At 43.7% G+C, this 20,311-nt stretch overlaps 1 protein-coding gene across 6 annotated transcripts in view; it reads left to right on the top strand.

Annotated features, from left to right (window-relative positions):
- Positions 1–1,677: 1,677 nt before the first annotated feature.
- Positions 1,678–20,311, top strand: part of LOC115087492 (PC-esterase domain-containing protein 1A-like) — a 123,900-nt gene continuing 105,266 nt past the window's right edge. The window contains exons 1-2 of one of the 6 annotated variants that reach the window (XM_029594758.1): positions 1,678–1,923; positions 11,906–11,993. In XM_029594758.1, coding sequence (XP_029450618.1) covers positions 11,921–11,993 — 73 coding nt within the window. In that variant the 5' untranslated portion in view covers positions 1,678–1,923; positions 11,906–11,920. Of the gene's footprint in view, positions 1,924–1,944; positions 2,195–6,698; positions 6,723–11,905; positions 11,994–20,311 lie in introns of those variants that run through there. The other 5 variants (XM_029594806.1, XM_029594789.1, XM_029594768.1 and 2 more) reach the window with 5 other exon arrangements.

Genomic DNA, 20,311 nt, shown 5'->3' on the forward strand with positions numbered 1-20,311 from the left:
GTGTGAGCTTGTATGTATGTGTGAATGAGTGAGAGCCTGTGTGTGTCTGAGAGCCTGTTTGTGTGAGAGCTTCTGTGTCTGTGTGAAAACCTCTGTGCCTGTGAATGTGTCTGTGTGAGAGCTTGTGTGTTTGTGTATGTTTTGTGCCCGTGTGAGCCTAGGTATATATATATATATATATATATATATATATATATATATATATATATATATATATAGGCTCTCACAAGCATACACACATACATAAAGTATCTTTGAGGGTGAGGGAAAGGCAGCCTGTGTATGTTAGAGAGAGGGAGTGTGTGAGAGACTGAATGTGTTATTGTACATGTGTGTAAGAAAGAAGATAATATTTGTGTGGTCCTATCTCACCCAATCCACGACAATCTCAGGCTGACTGGAAATCAGATCCCAGGTATCTAGAGCAGATTTTTAAATCCTTATTAGTTTTAATTATTGGGGATAATTTGATGATTCTGCTCTTTTGAAACATTTAATTATTTTTTTTTGGGGGGGGGGATAGAACATTTTTTAATTGGATTTTTTAGTGATTAGATTTTTTAAATATTTTATTGGTATTTGGGAAATTTGGGATATTCTATTCATTAAGTGGTTTGAAATATTATTTTTATGATTTTACTATTATGATTGATATTTTATGTTTCTTGATTTTATTTTTTAATGTTTTATGAAGAATGGTAATGTTTCTCTTTTCCCATTGTTCCTCTGCATATACAGGCTGGCTTGTGTGGGTTCCAGTTCAGTTCTTCTCAGCACGTTTCTATTTATACTTTCTGATCTCTTTATTCTGTATTCAATCAGGGTCTCTCTCTGTCCTGCATATGTGACAGAGGTAAGGTATTTTGCTAGCATGTGATTTCTGTGTAGGGATCTATAGCAGCCTGATTTCCTAATATTAGTTTTTATTGGTGTTCTAGGGCCTGGTGTAATATGTGCAGTGTTGTCTTTTCATAGATAAGGTTGTTAGGGTTGTGTGGTATGGAAGGTTTACTATATTTTAATGGTAATTCCATTTATTCATGGCTTTCTGAGGGCCAAGCCCTCATCCAGTACACATGACAAAATGTCTAATTCCATAGGAGCTCCATGTGTCTTTTTTGCAGTTTTCTGGTTGGCACCACAGGAGTGTGTAAATATAATATGCATGTGATATTTTTTCCTCAGAAGATGGTGGTTTTGAATGTTCTTTTTCATGTAAAATGTTATAAATGCATAATTTGTGTGGGTCTGTAAAGGGTGTGGGGGTGGGGACCTGTCAGTTTTTACAAATATAGATTACAGGATTTTGATAGGCCTGGTACAGGTACCAAATGAATCGGGGGGGAGGGAAGCACAGTAATTTTTCGCACAGGGCAGCTAAAAAAAAAAAATTAGCACCGGCCCTGCATCGGGTGGTTTTTTTTTTTTTTTAGCGTATGCCTTAAGAAACTACTTAGACTTTCCGTACAATTTTAACGCATGGTTTTATTACATTGGGTTTTCTGTGGCTACGGGGGGAAAAAACTTAGTAAAACAGCCCTAAAATCTCTGAAAATCAAGATCTTTACCATAAGGTACTAAACCACGCACCACCAGCTCAACTCCCTCCAATACTACTCACGCCCTCTCCCAGCCTCCATAAGAATTCTTTCCTGGCATTTTCTATCGTCCTCCCCCAGCTTGTTCCATCTCCCACATGCTCTCTCCCTAACCTACGCCCCACCTTCCACTCCTCCCAACTGCCGCTGCAAGTACAGCCCCGGAGCAGAGGCAGGGTTTCCGCGGCGTGCGGTGCCCGACCTCTAGCGCTGCTCCTCAAAATCTCGCGAGAAGAGCGGGGGCGTCGGGGCACCGCGCGGATCATACTGAGTCTGGCTCGTGGTCTCCAGGGAGCGGCGCGTGGGAGAGCGCAGCTGTGGTCAGGTGAGGAGGGGAAGGAAATGTTGCCCTGGATAGAATTCCCCCTTGGCATGAATAATTTGCAGCACTGGGAATGGTAGGGTGAAACCTGTGCAAATCAGGGGCCAGCTCTGTGCTGCCTTAAGTCTCCAGTGCTGTAGTCCAGGAAAGGTTCACGTCCCCTGCCCAGCAGGGCTGGTCGAGGTCTTGTGTGGTATGGGGGCGATGCACTCTGTCCTGGGGAGCAAGAGCTTCTAAGGCCGTCCCTGCCAGCCAAGGGAGGTAGGCACCGCGGGTAAGTAAGAAAGTAGGCTTACCTCTAGCACTCAGTCCTGACCGTTGGGAGTGTTTCCGACTGGGATGATGTGCAACGGTTTGGATTTTTTTTTTTTTTAATGGGTAACAAGAATAGGAAGACTTGGGCATTAAAAAGAATGCAAGTTAGGACATGTTACTTGCACAGTTTGGATACAGTGCAGCTTTGGCTCATGGATGCAATTTCCTGCAACTTAAGGAGAGGAGTAATATCCACAGAACTAATTGAATTGAAACCTGCAGTAAGTTCTGTGGGATACTTGCCAGAAAATGCTAACTTTTAAGACAAGATGATGGGGTTTTTTTCCCCCCCTTGTAAGAACTCTTCCCTTATGCTAAAGTTGCAGGAAATTATAATTAGTTATTTCTTAACTGAAACTTTTTTTTTTAAAGCAGAAAGTTTAATCTTCCTTTTTTAGTAATGACCATTACATCAGGACTGGGATCCTATCACAGCAGTCCACAGGTCCCTTAACCCTGAATCTGAAGTTCTAGTTACCTCTCATTCCTGTTCAGATAGCCCCAGGACTACAAGATTCTCCTGGAGGGCAGGGAAAGAGAAGCAAACGTTCTTACTGTCTCTATACTAGGGGGCCAATGGAGTAAGTTGTATGCTAAAAATTCAGTGCTCATTGTAAAGCAGAAGATAATTTCTACAAAACTCTTGATGCAGTAAACTAATAGTATACTAATGCATTGCAAGTAAAAAAAAATGTAAAACCAGAAAATGTGTGCAAAGAAAAAGCTTAACATGCAGAAAAACATGACTTAGGTGCATAAATTGTATTTTATATGCAGGAAACATGTGCATAAATCATACCAATGATTACTGAATGCTGGTAACGGATATAGTGGTCAGGTTTCTTCGGTGTTGTCAGGATGCCTTTATATTAAGAAAGAGACTCCACAGTCTGTACAAATGTTTAGATGAATCCTTAAGATGAAGTTCTTCAGGATAGGTGTGAGTAATTTGGTTGGCTTCTTGTCCATAGTGTTTGCTGTGAGTATTTTTAGTACTGTCCTTGTTGTGCATTTATGGGCTATAATGAATACTGCAATTTGCTATAAGTTTCGTTTCCTTCCCCATAGACTGTATAGGAGAGGCATACGAAAAACATCTATCGGAGCAGTTAAGTGCACTTCTGTACTTTTTTTTTTTTATGCAGTTTTGATTTCTGGACCACACACCTTTTTTATTTTTTGGCTTATAACTGTAGCATGTAGGTTGCTACACAATAGAATTTGAAGTGGGGATGGGATATTTATTTTCCTTGCTTCAGCTTGGCAAGAAGAGAAGCAGTTGCAGTCGGGTTGAGCCAGTCCCAACAGCCTTGCATGACAGAAATGACTGCTCCTAGAGGGATGGACGCTGAAGAAGTCTGCAGGCACTGTAGCAGAAGCTCGTTGATGTAGGGAAGCTGTGTGCACATGGCCGAGGGTCCAGTAGCAGCCGCTGCCCCTTCTGAGTGTGGGAAGAGAAGGGCAGTGTAGGACCATGAATGTTCACTAATGTGTATCCTCACGTTGGTGGCCTTCTATAGCTCGACCTGGGAGAGAGATGTGGGGTGGGGGGAAACTGGGTCAAGCAATGTGGAAGGGTGTTTTGGGGAAGAGAGAAAAATGTGAAATGGGGTGATAGTACAAAAAAAAGCTTAAGTAAACTGATATTACAAGTTATGAGAAGGCTGGACTGATGTCAGCAGAGAGGGAAAGAGATGCCAAACATTCTCCTGGCCAGAGGTTGGAGGCACTGAGAACACCAGCCTTGTTGAACGGAAAATGTCATAATGCCTCTATATCACTCCATGGTGAGACCACTCCTTGAATACTGTGTACAATTCTGGTTGCCGCATCTCAAAAAAGATATAGTTGTGATGGAGAAGGTACAGAGAAGGGCAACCAAAATGATAAAGGGGATGGAACAGCTTCCCTAGGAGGAAAGGCTGAAGAGGTTAGGGCTGTTCAGCTTGGAGAAGAGACGGCTGAGGGGGGATATGATAGAGGTGTTTAAGATCATGAGAAGTCTTGAACGAGTTGATGTGACTCGGTTATTTTCACTTTCGAATAATAGAAGGACTAGGGGGCATTCCATGAAGTTAGCAAGTAGCACATTTAAGACTAATCGGAGAAAATTCTTTTTCACTCAACGCACAATAAAGCTCTGGAATTTGTTGCCAGAGGATGTGGTTAGTGCAGTTAGTGTAGCTGGGTTCAAAAAAGGTTTGGATAAGTTCTTGGAGGAGAAATCCATTAATGGCTATTAATCAATTTTACTTAGGAAATAGCCACTGCTATTAATTGCATCAGTAGCATGGGATCTTCTTAGTGTTTGGGTAATTGCCAGGTTCTTGTGGCCTGGTTTTGCCCTCTGTTGGAAACAGGATGCTGGGCTTGATGGACCCTTGGTCTGACCCAGCATGGCAATTTCTTATGTTCTTATGATTTAGATTGAAACCTGTGCACTCTGGGAGGAATTAGGAGACTTGAACTGGGATGGGAGAGATCCATGAGAGAGGAAGGTGTGGAAATGAGACAAATTGGGGGTAGAAGTGGGAGACAGGGTGAAAGATGGACTCTGGAGGAATACAGGGGGACAATTAGATGAGTGAGCCTCATCAACATGGATTTACATGTGAGTGCTATTAGCCATGCACTTGTTTGAATGAGCATTTTGGACGTGCAAACTCTTTTTTTTTTTTTTTTTTTTGCATGGGGGGGGGGGGGGGGTTATGGACGTGCGTCCAATCGCATGTTGAGCCGTGCTTTGCAGCTAGCGCATGGTATTGCTTTGGCCTGTTTTATTTAAAAATATTTCGCTGCCTCCATCAATCAGTTCTGCGTGGCTTACTATAAAACAATCATAAAAATCAATATAACAAATATACAATGGTTAAAATAAAAAGATACATTAGATAAACTATTTTAAAATACTTCTAGAATAAATCATCTTCATCCAAAAGCTTCCTCAAAGAGCAGTGTCTTTTAATTCCTTTCTAAACACTTTAAAATCATGCCGCTGTCCAAGTTTAGCATGTTACTTTCTGCAATAGCTTTATCTTCTCTAAGTGCCCCTTTAACCCCTCTATCATCTAATGGTCCAGCTGACTTCCTCGCAGGCTTCCTGATTTGATTATATTTTAAAAAGTTTTTATTATGGGTTTTTACCTACATTTTTAAGAACCATTTCTGGTGATTCTTGTTGCTGTGGGAGGCTGAGTGCAGAGCCCAAGTGCTGATCTGGATCTGAGTAATAGGCAGTGCTGATTTTTCCCTGGCACGTTGACCAGTTCTGAAGCTACATCAGTTTGCCCTGAAACACTGCCTTAAACCCCTGTGGCAGGAGGAGAAATGCGATCAGGAGGGCATGTAGTGGTTCGAGAGGAGACAGAGCAATTGTTGTGCAGTAGCTTTGAAGAGAGAGAGAGTTATATACCTAAAGAACCAATTGAAAGAGAGAGAGAAACCCGAAGTAAAGAGGTCTGATGAGAACTAACCCTTTGACGAAATTGGGTTAGTGTCATGTAGTAATGTAGATCTGGGACAGAGGCGACCAGGCAAGGATCTTCTTTTTAATTTAAAAGGCTGGTGGGGAATGAAGTGGAAGCTGCTTAGCTTATGCAGAGCTCCTGGAGCTGAGTATGTTCACATGACTGAAGCAGGCTAGCCTTTAGACATTCTGCATTGGAATAAAAGCAGTACATTTTATATACTAGGGAGTAAGAAGTTATCTAACTAGACAATAGCAGATTGTAAAAAAACTTGTAAAATGTTCTTCATCAGGTCAGTGAAGGAACAGCACAGCTTCACTGCGGCATGAGGTTGCCTACCTGTGTTAGGAAGTTACAGGTTACATTACAATTATAGCTCAGTAAAACGATGCGGCAGACACAGCAGCGTTTTACAGTTTCAGGGGGGCGTATGACTGATAATGGGTGAGAGAGCCAAGGTCCTTGAATCCTTTTTTTTTTTTTTTTTTTTTTTTTATTTGTTCCAAACTTTTGATGTTCTTAATTTCAAATGTTTTGCGTTATGTATAATTCTGAAGTTCCCTTGTTTGTGAGGTCATTAAGGTCATGGCCTTCCCTTGAAAATCTTTCCCCTACAGAGGTGACACATTTGTTCTTTTATTCTTGTTTATTTTTGGCTTGTTTTCTCTGATGTAGCATGCTTCTTACTTATTTTTGCATTGCACCATGAATACCACATTCATTGAAGGAGCATGAGTGTGAACCCTTTCTGTTGCATGGTCTTTCCTATGTAGGTGATTATAAGGTTTTGTGATATTTGTTGATATAACTTGCAGCATGAGGTTTTGCAGGTTTGGTTTTTTTTAATGGAAAATTTTGCCTTCCTGTACTTTATTAGAAACTGCTAAAAATTTCTATCATATTCCTTCTTTCCTCCAGCAAGTGTTTGTTTTTTAAGCTCCTCCGTACAGGATTTGTGTTGCTGTCCCTTCCTCTGAACCAGTTGCAGTTCTCTTTTTGTGCAGTAGTTTGAGCCTATAGGTACGTATGGTAATCAGGAAAGCACATTTCCCTATTTCCTACCCCTCCCCTGTGTAGTTTGTGCTTTCATTCAGTCATCCTATCTTGAGAGTGATGGAACAGCTTCTGGATTGTGCAGCAAAAGTGTTGGGGGATTGAATTGGAAATAGTCTTGGATGAGGTGCTGTTCTCTTTGGAAGCCAATGGGGATGCACAATGTCCAATGAGTATATATAGCTGTAAGAAGTAATTTTACTTGAAAAGATGTTAATATAGCAGCTTGAACAGACATGTGCCATAATATGCTATTTGAAAATGTTTCGTGGTACACTTTGCTAGAAGGTTTTTAAAATATTTTATTGCTTTAAATTGTCCTGCTTTTACTAATGCAATTACATCAGGTGGCAGGGTGTTAATTCACCATATTGTACAGGTTCTCAGAACAGTGTCCATCTTCCATCAAAAAAAGACTTAAAACATGGCTATTCAGCCTCGCCTTCCCTGACTCCTAATGCTATTCTTCCCTTACTCCAGACTCTAGTCTTCACAGACTCCTAATTCCTGCAACCTCAGACTGTTAATCCCTCCTCTTTCTTCCGAAATTTCGCCCCTACCATGTTACTCGGCCACCTCTCCAAAACATTCCACTGAGACATCTATTTACGAGAAGTTAAATTATACGATAGGATAAGTTACAGTTTACGATATGTTAAGTTTTAACTCATTTCATTTATATGTCTTCATGTAACTCTCCTAAGCGAATTTTGTTGTTATAATGTAAACCGGTGTGATTTGTATTCTTACAGGAACTTCGGTATAGAAAAATTAAAAATAAATAAATAAATAAATTGAAAAGCTAAGATAGCTCTGTCCTTAGCCCATAGCTCAAACACCTCTGATTCTATACTTGATCTTAGTCAAATGTTCATTGAAAAGTGTGCGTTCAGGAATAGAATGCAGGCATCTGTCCTTGGCTTTTTGTTCTTGACAGTCTGAATCTGTTCAATATGCTTCTCCTTGCCTCTTCTAGAGGTGTATGATGTCATCTGGTTGAGGAAGGACGATGGGGAGCGTTGTATATTTTAGAAAGGGATATGAAGACTCCATATATTGAAATGAAGTTGATAAAATATTTTTGGACTGGGAGTGGGCCTTACAAAAAACTTTAGTCAAAGTTTTAGGAGAGTTTGGGAAATAGTGATGTCTTCATTTTTCCATTGATAAGCAGGTTGAATTATCATTGATATTTGGGGTGACATCATCCAGCGACACTGAGCACTCTTCTCTCTTAACTAATAAAGCTTTTAGCTCTACTGAGCATGTGCAGGAGTTCCCGAGCAGGCATTGCCTCGTCAGCCTGCGCAGTAGTAACCTTTTGTCTGAGCATAAGCATGGATGTATATTCAGTCGATCCAGGTTTTTTTCTCTCAAATCTTAAATCCTTGATATTCTTCAATGTTTTTTCTTCAGTGTTTCGTTTTTTTTTTTTTTTTTTACTGTCTTTGAAGCATCCACAACAGCATTTTTCAGTGCAACCCCCCCCCCCCCCCCCCCCCATTAAACAACAAAAGGACTTTGGCTTCTCAACATGTTGGGCAAAAAAGAAACTGAACATGAGTGGATTCAAAAACTGCAACTGTGGCAAGATAATGTCCCTCACAGATAGGCAAGAGCTGTGCTAGTGATGCCTTGATCTGATTCACAGTTGGGTAGACTGCTGCACGTATGGAAAGATGTCCCTGTTTCCTACCATTCCAGAGCTTGTAAGATTGAGGCACTGTGTAAGTCTCTTCAGAGTTGTAGCAGATCCTCTTCCCGTACTGATGGCTGTCATCTGTTGAGTTGCCACAGGAACGAGCAGACAAGTGCCAGGGGAGTCAAATCCAGGCTGCCAGATAGACTTCCTCCTAGGCCAGCCATCTTCCCTTTGGGTTGAGCCCCTCCGGTGCTGGTTGCCAGCGAGGCATGAACAGGGAATAGAGGTCTGAAGCAGAGTAAGGAGCAGGCACAAACCAGAAATCTAGGAGCCCAAGTAGGGGAACAAATAGGAGCACTGAAGGTAGAAGCTGAAGTTAATGCAGTCTTCTAGATACAGGAACAGAGCTAGAGTATGAGGACTAGAAAATAGGACCAAGCTCTGGCAACTGACTGCTGAGACTGCTTCAATATAAGTACAAGCCTATACAGGAAATAAGATTGACCCCTTCCCTGGCAGCTGAGTGAAGAGCACAGAGATGGATGGATTAGGCGGAGTGTTCAAGTGACTCACTGTGCCACCAGCAGGCTGGAGGAGCACTCGGCAACAGACTCTTATAAGATCGTCTGCCTTGCCTGATAAAGAGTCTCCGTCAACCAGTTGGTAATCCATGCCACTATCTTGGCGCTTACTCCTAAGCTTCTTATTTTATTCACAAGCCTCCTGTGCAGGATCATATCAAAACTTTGAAATCCAAGTAGATCACATCGAGCACTCTTCCTTGATCCAATTCTTTAGTCACCCAATCAAAAAGATCAATCAGATTTGTCTGACAGGACCTTCCCTGGTGAATCCATGCTGCCTTGGGTCCAGCAACCCTCCTGATTGTAGATAGAGACTCCGCTGAAGGAAAGGATAGTGAACTATTAATTTTCCCTCCACTGAGGTGAGGCTAACCGGCCTGTAGTTTCCAGCCTACTATCATTCAATTATGTGGCACCACTCCCATTTCTAGGGATCTATTGAACAGGTCATTCAGTGGACCAGTACAAGCTGCTCATGCACAGGCTGCTGACTACTCAGTGCTTGATAGCCGAAGCGATCCTAGTTGCTTTAGATCATATAGCAGCAGCCATCCACATGGTACCACTAACCCACCTTCATATTCATTGCCTGCTGTGAGGTCTGTGCGATCATTGGGGTCATTGAGCTCAACTGCTAACAACTGTAGTACAGATTTCTGGAGATATGAAAGAGGAGTTGCACTGGTGGTTAAACCCATGGGTGCTTCAAGATATAATGCCACTTCCTGCTCTCCTCCATCAAGTAGCCCTTGTGATGTACGCCTCCATAAATCGATGGGACACCCACACAGGATCTTTTTGGACCATGGGCACTTAGTCTCTTGAGGAAAGCCACTTTTAGATCGATCTGATAGAACTAAGAGAAATCAGATATACTCTGACTCATGCATCTTTAAGGAAAGAACATCTTGCTTCAAATGGACAAACAAGTTGTCATGTTTTCTATCAACAAGTAGCGAGGCACAAGGTCTTGGATTCTTTTTCTGGAAGCTTTAAGTGTTTGGCAGTGGGCAACTAGGAATCAAGCTGTCTCACAAGCCATCTATCTTCCAGGTATCTCCAACAAGCTGGTAGATCGCATCAGCAGTTTTTAGTCCACATGACTGGACTCTGCAACAATTAGCGGTTGACAAACTATTTGACTTATGGTGATCTGCCATTGGTTGATCTTTTCACATTGGAACAGAAGAGAAGACTCAACACTTTTTTTTTTTCTCAGTTCTACACAGAAATTTCAGGTTAGCTTGGGACACTTTTTTTTTTTTTTTTTTCTTGCTTCATTGGGGAACAAGCCTCATGTATTCTTTTCTGCCAATACCACTGATTGCCAAAACAGTACAGAAGCTATTGTAAGACCTCACTTGCTTGATCCTCATAGCTGCACTGTGGACCAGAGAGATGGGATGTTTTACGAGATATGCAATCAACAACAGCTTCCCCCCTCCCCCACACATCTGGGAATGGACCCTTCCTTGCTAACTCATGATTAAAGAATGCTCTATCATTCAACCTTTCTATCCCTCAACTTGACAGCTTAGAAGTTGAATGCTCAGTAATTGCTTGTCTTTCTTTTCCCAGACATATTGAAGACATAGTGGTTTTGGCTAGGAAGCCCTCAACTAGAAAAGAAAACTATGCTTTTAAATAGAAAAGGTATTCCAAGGTATTCCAAGTGGTGTTGAAATTTCTCAATTAATGCAGTCACCTTTTGAAACTGATTCTCTTAAGTTCTCGAAATGAAAAGTAGTGGTGAAAATCAGTGAACTCTGAGCTCTCATTCATTATTTGCTATATGGATGCAGTTCTTTCACCATAGGATGATGCTCTACACTTGTCCAGAGTTTCTTCTGAAGGTGGTCTCTGCTTCCCATAGCATTCAATATACATCGTGTTGCCTTCCTTCTTTCTGTAATCGCATGTGCATGAAGGTGAGAAGATTATTCATACGTTAGATCGCAAAAGAGCGCTAGCCTACTACAAGAAAAGAACTCAACCACATAGTCAAGCTTGCAGTTCTTTGTTTCATACAACCCTAACAAACTTGGAGTAATGGTCGCGAAAAGTACATTGTTCAGCTAGATAGCTGAATGCATTCTGTACTGCTACACTTTGGCAGGCTTGCGAATCACAGATGCTGTCAAACCTCATCATGTGAGAGCTATGGTCTCTTCTGTTGCTTGTTTGCAAGAAATACCTCTCGAAGACATCTGCAAAACTGTCATTTGTTCACACCTTTATGTCCCATTACTGTCTGTACTGTCTCTGAAGAACTGACAGTGGTTTTGTGCAGCCTGTTCTCACGGTAGTGTACTCTCCTCTCTGGGGTCCAAGTTGCTTATTCTGTAAATGCACCGCTGTGATCCTCAGCTTAGGGACTCTCCATATGTCATGGCTAATTCATCTTATTGACTGAAAAAGCAAGTTTGCTTACCATAAACAGTATTTTCTGTAGATAGCAGAATGAATTAGCCATGCTAAAGATCTGCCCCCCTCCCTGGAGAGTAGACTACCTGGTTAGGATTAGCTTTATCAACTGAGGCAGCATAGGAATTCACTTCCTTACTCACTAGAGCTAAAAGCTCAACGAGCTAGGAGACGAACGAGTTAATTCAGTGCCGTTAGATGATGTCACCTCACATGTCATGGTTGGTTAATTCTGCTGTTTATGATAAGTAAACTTGCTTTAGTTGACCAGTGATCAAGAAGCGTTGTTTTTTTCTTCATGCCTCTAAGTTGTATAATTACTGGGTTTCCTTTTGGTTTTAGGATATTCTGATCAAATACTTGCAATGAATAAAAAAAAAAAAAGTTTTAAATTATATTGCAGCGTTAAATTCACAAGTAAGCGCATATAATAAATTATTTTTTTTTTGTTCCCCCCCCCCTTTCTCTTCTGCCTCCTGTCAACTTGAATGAACTGTTAGTGATTGCAAGGAGCCATGACCAATTTCACATCAGAAGAAGCCCAGCAACTCTTTCACAATAAGTTTGTGGTGGTTCTAGGTGACTCCAGTAAGTGAATTTCTTTAATTTAAAAAGCCAATGCTCTTGAGAAGGTCAGTATAACTTTTTTTTTTTTTTTTTTTGCTTCATCAATGAGACTGGTTTGGGGCTGAAGCAGCTCATGAGGCATGGAAAATGTTTTTAGTGTAATCATTTTTCTTGGTTGAGAGAAAAATATCTAGTGATTAACAAATCCTTTTGTTGGCCAGAAGTTTCTTGACCCTTTCGGAACTGACTCCTTATATTAAGGATTAATAATATCCCAGTCTTCAGAAAATATCTTGACTGAAATTAATTAATCTTAGAATTCATGGGCTCTATACATATTCAGTTGCTTGCCACCCACAAGCTATTTTCTCCTGGAGGCCTATAGTTAAGATTTGGTCACTTGTAAATTAAATATAGGTAGGTAAATGCTATGAAAGGCAAAATCAAGTCGTCTTTTTTTCTTTTGCAAGAAAATATCTTGAATGGAGACCTGTAAGTGACTTTAGGAGCTGAACTTCTCCCATTCCTCTCATTGTCTCTAGGGGTCTTCAAGATGGCTCTTCATCTTCCTAGAAATAGACTAAGTATTTATTTAGCTCCTAAAATTTGAAAGTTAACTTCCAAACAAATCTCCCTCTGAGAGGGCTGCTTTCTCATGTAAACAGTATTGCTAGGATTCATAAACTTTTAGCCAATGTGACCCCATTCTAGCACTTGAAAATTCACATGACCTTAGAGAACGCCCGAAACAAATTAGTTCTCATCCAACCATCCTTCTAGCCAAGGTCAGTGTCATTTTCCTTTGGGCCCTTGGCCAAAGGTGAATGACAACTGGTGGGAAGAGAGGGCAGGCTGATTTCATGGGAACGTTTTTCTCTTGGGTATGTTCGGTGGTTGAGGAGCAGTGGCAGTCTCCACTTGCTCTGGCAAACGTAAGCCCTCCCCTCTGCTCATGCTGGTATCAAGTCCTATGGTGATCTGCAAGAGCAACAGCATTACTAACGAAAGTCAGCATGGGACCTATGAGCTAGTGCATACTTGCAGAGGCCCTACAGCGATCTTGAACCCTCCTTGTGCACGGCTTCCTGTTACCACAGAAAGTCATGCAAAGGCAATGTCCCTACAGGGCCAGTGAACCCATGTTGGTTTCCACTACTAATGCCCCTGCTGGAAGAGTGCTGTCAGTTGAGACACTTGTGACCTCATTTGGAGTCCCGACTCACAGTTTGGGAATCCCTGCAGTATTTTATAGAGACCTATTTAATCTACACTGTGATTTCACATGCTAACACACTATATAATTATGAATCCACACTGATATATATTCTCATGTATCCACGTGTTGGCTGATGAGAGTTGCACTCCTGCGTTACAGTATTTCATTTGCAGTAAATGGCAGCTTTTTTTTTTTGTTTTTTTAATATATAAAATAATTTAAATGCTTCCTAGAAATTTCTTTAAATGTTGGCCAAGTAAAGGTTCTCTTGGAAATGGTTATTGAGCTCACAGTTAAGGTACTCATGGCCTGTCTTACATTGACTGCCTAAGCTTATTTATTTCAATTTCTTTTATTTTTCCCTACCTTGCCTCCTTTTTTTTTTTCTTCCAAGCATTGATCCATTCTGATTCTGGTTGCAAACAGCAATATATAGAACCCAGTTTAAATTGATTACTTTAGATTACAATGTTCTTCACTTAGATATTCCAGCTTACCTCAATAAGTATGTTCCCTTACGATGTCTCAGATCAACTGATCAAGACTTATTTTGTGTTCCTACTGTTTTAAAAGTTGTCATTTGCAAATTATTCCTGCTAGAGCCTTCTCTAACATCAGCCCCACTATGTGGAGCACCCTACCCATCACTGAAGAAGTATCTGGGAAACAAGTAGAAGTTGGAAGTATCACTGAAAGCACACTACTTTCAGTTGGCTTTCTCCCAAAAGTTGTGATGTGTTTTGATTATGCTTTGTATTTAAAAATTTGACACTTTTTTCCAATGTAACTTTTATTGTATTTTATTTAGCTGTAGACCACTTAGCACAGTTCATTTGCAATAGGCAGTATAAAAGAATCTGTAAATAAATATTACTGTGAGCCAGCAGGCTTGTGAGGAGAGGCTTTGTGTCTTTCTAGCCTAGGAAGATGAGCCAAACTTTGTGTTCGTTCTAACGCCTGATTGAAAGAGACTGAGAGCCAAAAGTGAGGCTTTGTTCTTTTGTTTTGTTGTCCTCATCTAGACTCCTTTTAAATGCCTCAACATAAGGCAAGGGTCTAGATTCAGTATTCCTCCCACTCCCAGGCTTGACATCTTAACTTTAAAGCAGAAGAGTATTGAGCTTTTGCACACATGCTTTTGTTACCTCATTTCTCTTCTGTACATAAGTTTTCCAGAGTAGAGAATGTTTTACAGCAAAACTTGTGTGGTTATGATTAAAAATTCTGGAGCAGGTTTAAAATGATAGAAAACTTTTGCTAACACTTACCCACCTTTTGATTCTCTACATTTGTCTCTTTGTTCATTTCCTAGTATTTTTTTCCCTCTTTGGAGATCTTGCTGGCCTTGTTTTACGCTTAACTACTATCTCTCCTGTCTTTCTTTTTTTTTTTCACTGTCCCCTTTACCACTCATTGTCAATTTTTGTTTTTACTTTTCTCAATTGTCTCCTATTCCTCAGTTCCTCCCTTGACGTAATGAGTCTTATCACCATCTTGTCTCCAACCTCTATCTTCAATTTCCCCCTTCCCTGTCATATTTGCTGTCTCAGTTCTCACGTTGATCACAGCTCGCTAAATCAATGTTTCCTAGCGTGTAGCCAGATGGACTCAGGACCAGTGGGTGATGTGCTCTTCTGCTAGCAGATGGGAGACGGAGTCAGATTTCAAAGCTGACATCACCCTAGATATACTCCTGTGGTGAGCTCAGTTCTTCAGTATCTCTGTCTCCTAGCAGATGTGGAGACACTATCCCACACTCTAGAATAGTGTTAAGAATTACAACAAAGAAGAAAAGTTTTTTTTTTTTTACCTTAAAGAAGATCGAGCCCCACTCTCCTGTGGTGATACCGAAGGGTCCCTCCCCCAGTTGAGAATTCCTGAGGTGATTTTCGATATCCCTCAGAGGTGAGCCTTGGTCCGGAAGCCGGTTCCCTGCGTGGACTTAGCCCCCAGAGTGGCTGAAAGGCAGCGGGTGCACAACAGAGCGTGGCGGTGAAGGTAAAGCCCTCTCCCCCTGCAGCTGGAGACCGTCCCGGCACGCGATCGGTAAGCGCCGAGACCAGGTAAGCAGAAAACTTTAAATTCAGGTCTCCGGGGCTTGGATTGCCGTACAGATTCCATTTTTTTCTTCCTGCGAGGTAAAAAGGGAACACCGAGTTGAGCAGCCTTGGTTGGGCTAGGCCCTGAACTGGTGCAGGGGTCCAGACACATGGAGACTCTCGGGGGCGGGCGTCATCTTACGCATGGGGGGTGTTGGCACCATCTTCACTTCTTGACCGGCGGTACGCACTGGGCAGGCAGGACGGCCAATGCGCCCAACTTGTGTGCATCCAATATAGATGCGTGCATAACTGTGCGCACAACAGAGCGCACAGCCACGCTTACAGCTACACATGCGCATTGTGCTCACACGCATAACTACGCGCACATTGAAGCACATTACCTGTGCGCCTAGACAGAGGCAATGGCACCGGCGTCCAAGAAGCCCTGAAGGCACTCGTTGCACAGCCTGCCACATCAGAGCCGCACAGTCTGAACTGGAGTTCTGCCTGTGTCGTCATTGCGAAGAAGCCCAGGAGGACCAAAGCCTGGTCTCTCACTGTCTGAGGATGGGTCTGGAGCTACTACATACGATAGCAACCCGGACCTATGCAACTCCGAAATGGTTTCTCCACAAGAGGGCACCTCAGAGGTCCCTACTCAGACTCTCTCTGGGATTAACATGGACGCAGGGACCTTCTCCTGGTTAGAATTTTTTGATTGCCAAAGGATAAGAAGCAAATGTTGCATTCCTTCAGTTTGAGAGGTTGTACTAGGGGGTTCCGATCTTTTCAGCCCTACAAGAGGAGCAGCCTTTCAGAGGACTCAAGCTTTGGGTAGATCTGTCCTTTCGTCCCAGGCAACCCAGATGGGGAGCAGGCTCCGGTAGTGGAGTATCTCGAACCTCCCAATGAAGGGACTCACTTCTGAGAACAAAAGAAGTCACCTCTCTCTATCGGAGGTGGGTCGAGATTACTACAGACCAGTGGGTTCTGGAGGTGATACGAAGTGGCTATGTGCTGGAATTTCATAGTGTTCCTCTGGACGTGTTCATGGTGTCTCCCTGCAACTCTCCGCAGAAAAGACAGGCAGTGGAGTCTGCCTAGTCCAGACTCCTCAGCCTGCGGGCTATGGTTCCATTTCCCACGTTTCAAGAAAATACGGGCCGATATTCCGTTTATTTCATTGTGCCCAAGAAGGAGGGCTCATTTAGTGCCATCCTGGATCTCAAAGGAGTCAAACATCATTTGCTTGTGACTCATTTTTGCATGGAAACCTTGCACTCGGTGATAATGGCAGTACAGTCGGGGGAGTTCCTGATGTCTGAGGCATACCTGCATATTCCCATCAGACTAGAGCATCTCCAATTTCTGCATTTCGCAGTTTTGGGGTGTCATCAGTTTTGAGCACTTCCTTCTGGTTTGGCCACTGCATTCAGAACCTTTTCCAGGGTCATGATAGTGGTAGCAGTGGAGTTGAGGAAGGATGGGATCTTGGTACATCTGTACTTGGATGACTGGTTGATTTGGGCCAAGAGTCTGGAAGAGAACCTCTGGGTCTTGCGCAAGATTATCTGCTTGTTGCAGGATTTAGGTTGGGTCGTGAATCTGTCCAAGAGCAATCTCCGGTCGTCTGTCGCTAGAGTGTATCTCTGTTTGGTTCAACACAGAACAGGGCAGGGTGTTGCTGCTGGAGAGCCGTATACAGAAGCTGATGGCTCAGGTGTGTCCATTGACGAACACAATACGCCTGACAGTGTGGTCCTATCTGCAGGTGCTTGGATAGCTGGTGGTGACTCTGGAGGTGGTGGCGAGGGCACATAAGTGTCCTCTTCAGCGCACTCTGCTGTCTCGTTGGAGCCCGCAGTCTCAAGACTATTCAATTCAGCTCCACTTGCAGATAGAAATTTGCACTCAACTACAGTGGTGGTTAAAAGCAGATCATATGAGGAAAGGTGCTTCCCTAAGTTCTCTGGATTGGCTAGTACTCACAACATGTGAGCCTCCAAGGCTGGGGAGCTCACTGTCAGAAACTGATAGCACAGGGGCACGCTCTCTGGAACATCAATTGGCTGGAAGCCCGGGCAGTCTGGTTGGCATGCTTGCAGTTCAACAGGTTGCAGCGTTGCGTGGTCTGGATAATGTCGGAAAATGCAATGATAGTAGCCTACATCAATTGGCAGGGAGGAGCCAAGGACCAGCAAGTGTTGCAGGAAATGGGTAGAAGTGCATTCTCAGGAGATCTTGGCTTTGCTCATTATTGGAAAGACAATATAAGAGCAGACTTTTTCAGCAGGCAGACTCTGAACTCAGGAGAATGGGAATTAGCTGAAACGCCTCATGTGACAATAGTGGATCTCTGCAGTTCCCATTTCTGGACCTGCTGGCGACTTTTCGCAATACGAAGGTTCCTCACTTCAGTTGCATGAGAGATCCAAAGTCTTTGGACATCGGTGCTCTCATGCAGGAATGGCCATAGGACAAGCTGCTGTATGCCTTTCCCCTGTAGCCCATGTTGGGCAGAATGGCTCAGAGGGTTGAGAGTCATAGAGGGATGGTACTTTTTGGAGGCACCAGACTAGCCCAAGAGACCATGGTATACGGTTATGTGAAGGCTCCCGGTAGACTCCCACCTCCATTTTTCAGTGTACAGGGATCTGTTGCGGCAGGGGCCTGTTCTTCATGAAGATCCGACTCTATTTTGTCTTACTGTATGGTCCTTGAGAGGGCTCTCTTGCTGAAGCGTGGATATTCTACTGCAGTGATTGCCCTCTTGCTGCGAGCTAGAAAGTTCGGTTTGGCTAGAAAGTATGGATTTGGCAAGAATTTGAGGCTTAGTGTGAAGATCGATCCTCGTTCTCTTCATATCCCACTCATTTTGGAATTTTTGCAGGATGGTTTGAATAAAGGAGTAACCCTTAATTCATTAAAGATACAGGGAGTGGATCATGTGAATGGTGGACCCTTGTCAGCTCATCCAGATGGGGCCCATTTCTTGAAAGGAGTGAAATATCTTCATCCTCCCATGTGATTACCGGTGCCTTTGTGGAGTCTCAATCTGGTTTCAAATTTCTTAGTGGGCCCTATGTTTAGACCGATGCGTGACCTTTCTTTGCGGTCACTGACTTTGAAAATGCTGTTTCTCTTAGGACAAGTAGGATGGTAGTCCTCACATATGAGTGACATCATCCGATGGAGCCCGGCACGGAAAACTTCTGTCAAAGTTTCTAGAAGATTTGCCCAGCATGCTGCTATCCACACAAGGTCTCCCTTCAATCTCTTCTTTTCCATGGTGTGGTTGCCTTGCGATTCATGGAGCTCTCAATTTTCGCTGGTTTTTCTTGATATTTTTCAAACTTCTCCCGACTTTTTCATCTGTTCCCCCTTCGCAGTCAGTGCCTCCTCTGTGAGCTAGGTTGTTTTCTTGCCTTTTTCCCAACTTTGTGATTGATTCCTGACTTTTCGCCTCATGGTGACTGCTGGTCATCAACCACACGCTGGGTATATTTTTTTCATGGTGTTGACCAGTTTTCGTCCTGAGCCCCCACTGCCCGCGGACCATGTCTATCACAGATCCACTTGAGGTTTGCATCCTCTGCCTGGGGGCCTCACATGACGTCCATGGGTGTCGTCTGTGTGATCAGATGACCTTCAATAAGATGTAGAAACTTTTCGGGGCCCCTAAGTCTGCTCCTTCTATTCCTGCGTCTGCTCCATCGATGCGGTGAGCCTCTTGACACGCTTCCCCTCGCTCTTCCTCTCGCCAGTACCTCCAAGGATCGAGGGGATGATTATAGATCTTCGATGATTTCAACGCTCTCCCAGACATCAGGATCTTCTGCTTCTGGATCAGCCGCTGGGCCACCACCAAAGCAACACTGGCCATTGGAGACCCCATCCTCTGATGCCCCTGGTAGTCCTAGGCATTCCGTACAGACACCAGGGCCGGGTACCGTGCTACCTCGGAGACCCAAGGAAGAGCTGGTGATGCCTTGTCCCCCTTCATCAGTCCTGGCCATTCCGGACTTTCAGGAGGAGTTGGACCGTAGGGTGCAGTGTGTGGTGCTTAAGGCTCTCCAGAGCTTTGAGCTGCCAGTGCCCAAGCCTCCGCCATCAATGCTAGCACCCCTGCTGGAGCGTCTGACGTCTTCCTGAGTGCCCTTCCGACGCAGCTGATGCCCGAGGGACCCTCTGTTTCCCAGTGGCCACTGATGCCCTCGGGTCCTCTGAGGAGGAAAATATGTCCGGTACTTTGTTTCTCAGGCCACGGTTCCCCGAGCCCTTGCCGGGTCCTTCCGGCCTCCTGCAGCCTCTGGTCCCCTAGATACCAGGGGAACCGTAGATTCCTGTGTTGCCCTCTAGGCCTCCGAAGCTATAAGAGACCAAGGCTGATGCCTCTCATGGACCTTGCCTATGGCACGCTGGTCCCAGTGAGGAGGAAGGGCCTTATGACCTTTGGGTTGATGACTCCATGGAGACTTTCTCCATTTATTAGGACGACCCCCTCTCGGAGCCCTCCCCTCCGGAGGAATGGCGCTGGTCGCTCCCCAAGGACGTATCCTTTGCAGGATTTGTCAGGGCCATGGCTGAGGCCATCCCATTTCAACTGCTCACCAAGGAGGACACATGACACAAGATTCTGGGGGTTTCCCAGTTTGTTGGCAACTTAGCTTTTACACTCTCACAGGTTCCTGCACACACCCACACAAGCTTCCTAACTTCCACAGGTCCCTGTCACAAACCAGCTCCCTTGTGCACATATAATCGCTCTCACTATCCACCCCCTCAGGCAGGCTTCCATTCATTATCATGTATACACACACACACACTCTCCTTGCCCCAAGCAGGTTCCAATTCATTCTCGCACACCCAAGACAAATTTCTAGGCAGCCAAGGAATTTCTTGCACTCCTTTGCTGCTGCTGCCACTGAATGCCTTCTTGGGAGGAGCCAATCTGTTGCTGCATGAGCTTCTTCTGCTGCTTGTCCTCTGGGTCAGCCCCGTGGTATTCAAAATTTGCAAGGCTGGCACTTCCTTGCTGATCTTGTGCATCTCGAGACCAGCATAGAGACTAGCCCTGCAAA

Source organism: Rhinatrema bivittatum, chromosome 1 (assembly GCF_901001135.1).
Source record: "Rhinatrema bivittatum chromosome 1, aRhiBiv1.1, whole genome shotgun sequence".
NCBI lineage: Eukaryota > Metazoa > Chordata > Amphibia > Gymnophiona > Rhinatrematidae > Rhinatrema > Rhinatrema bivittatum.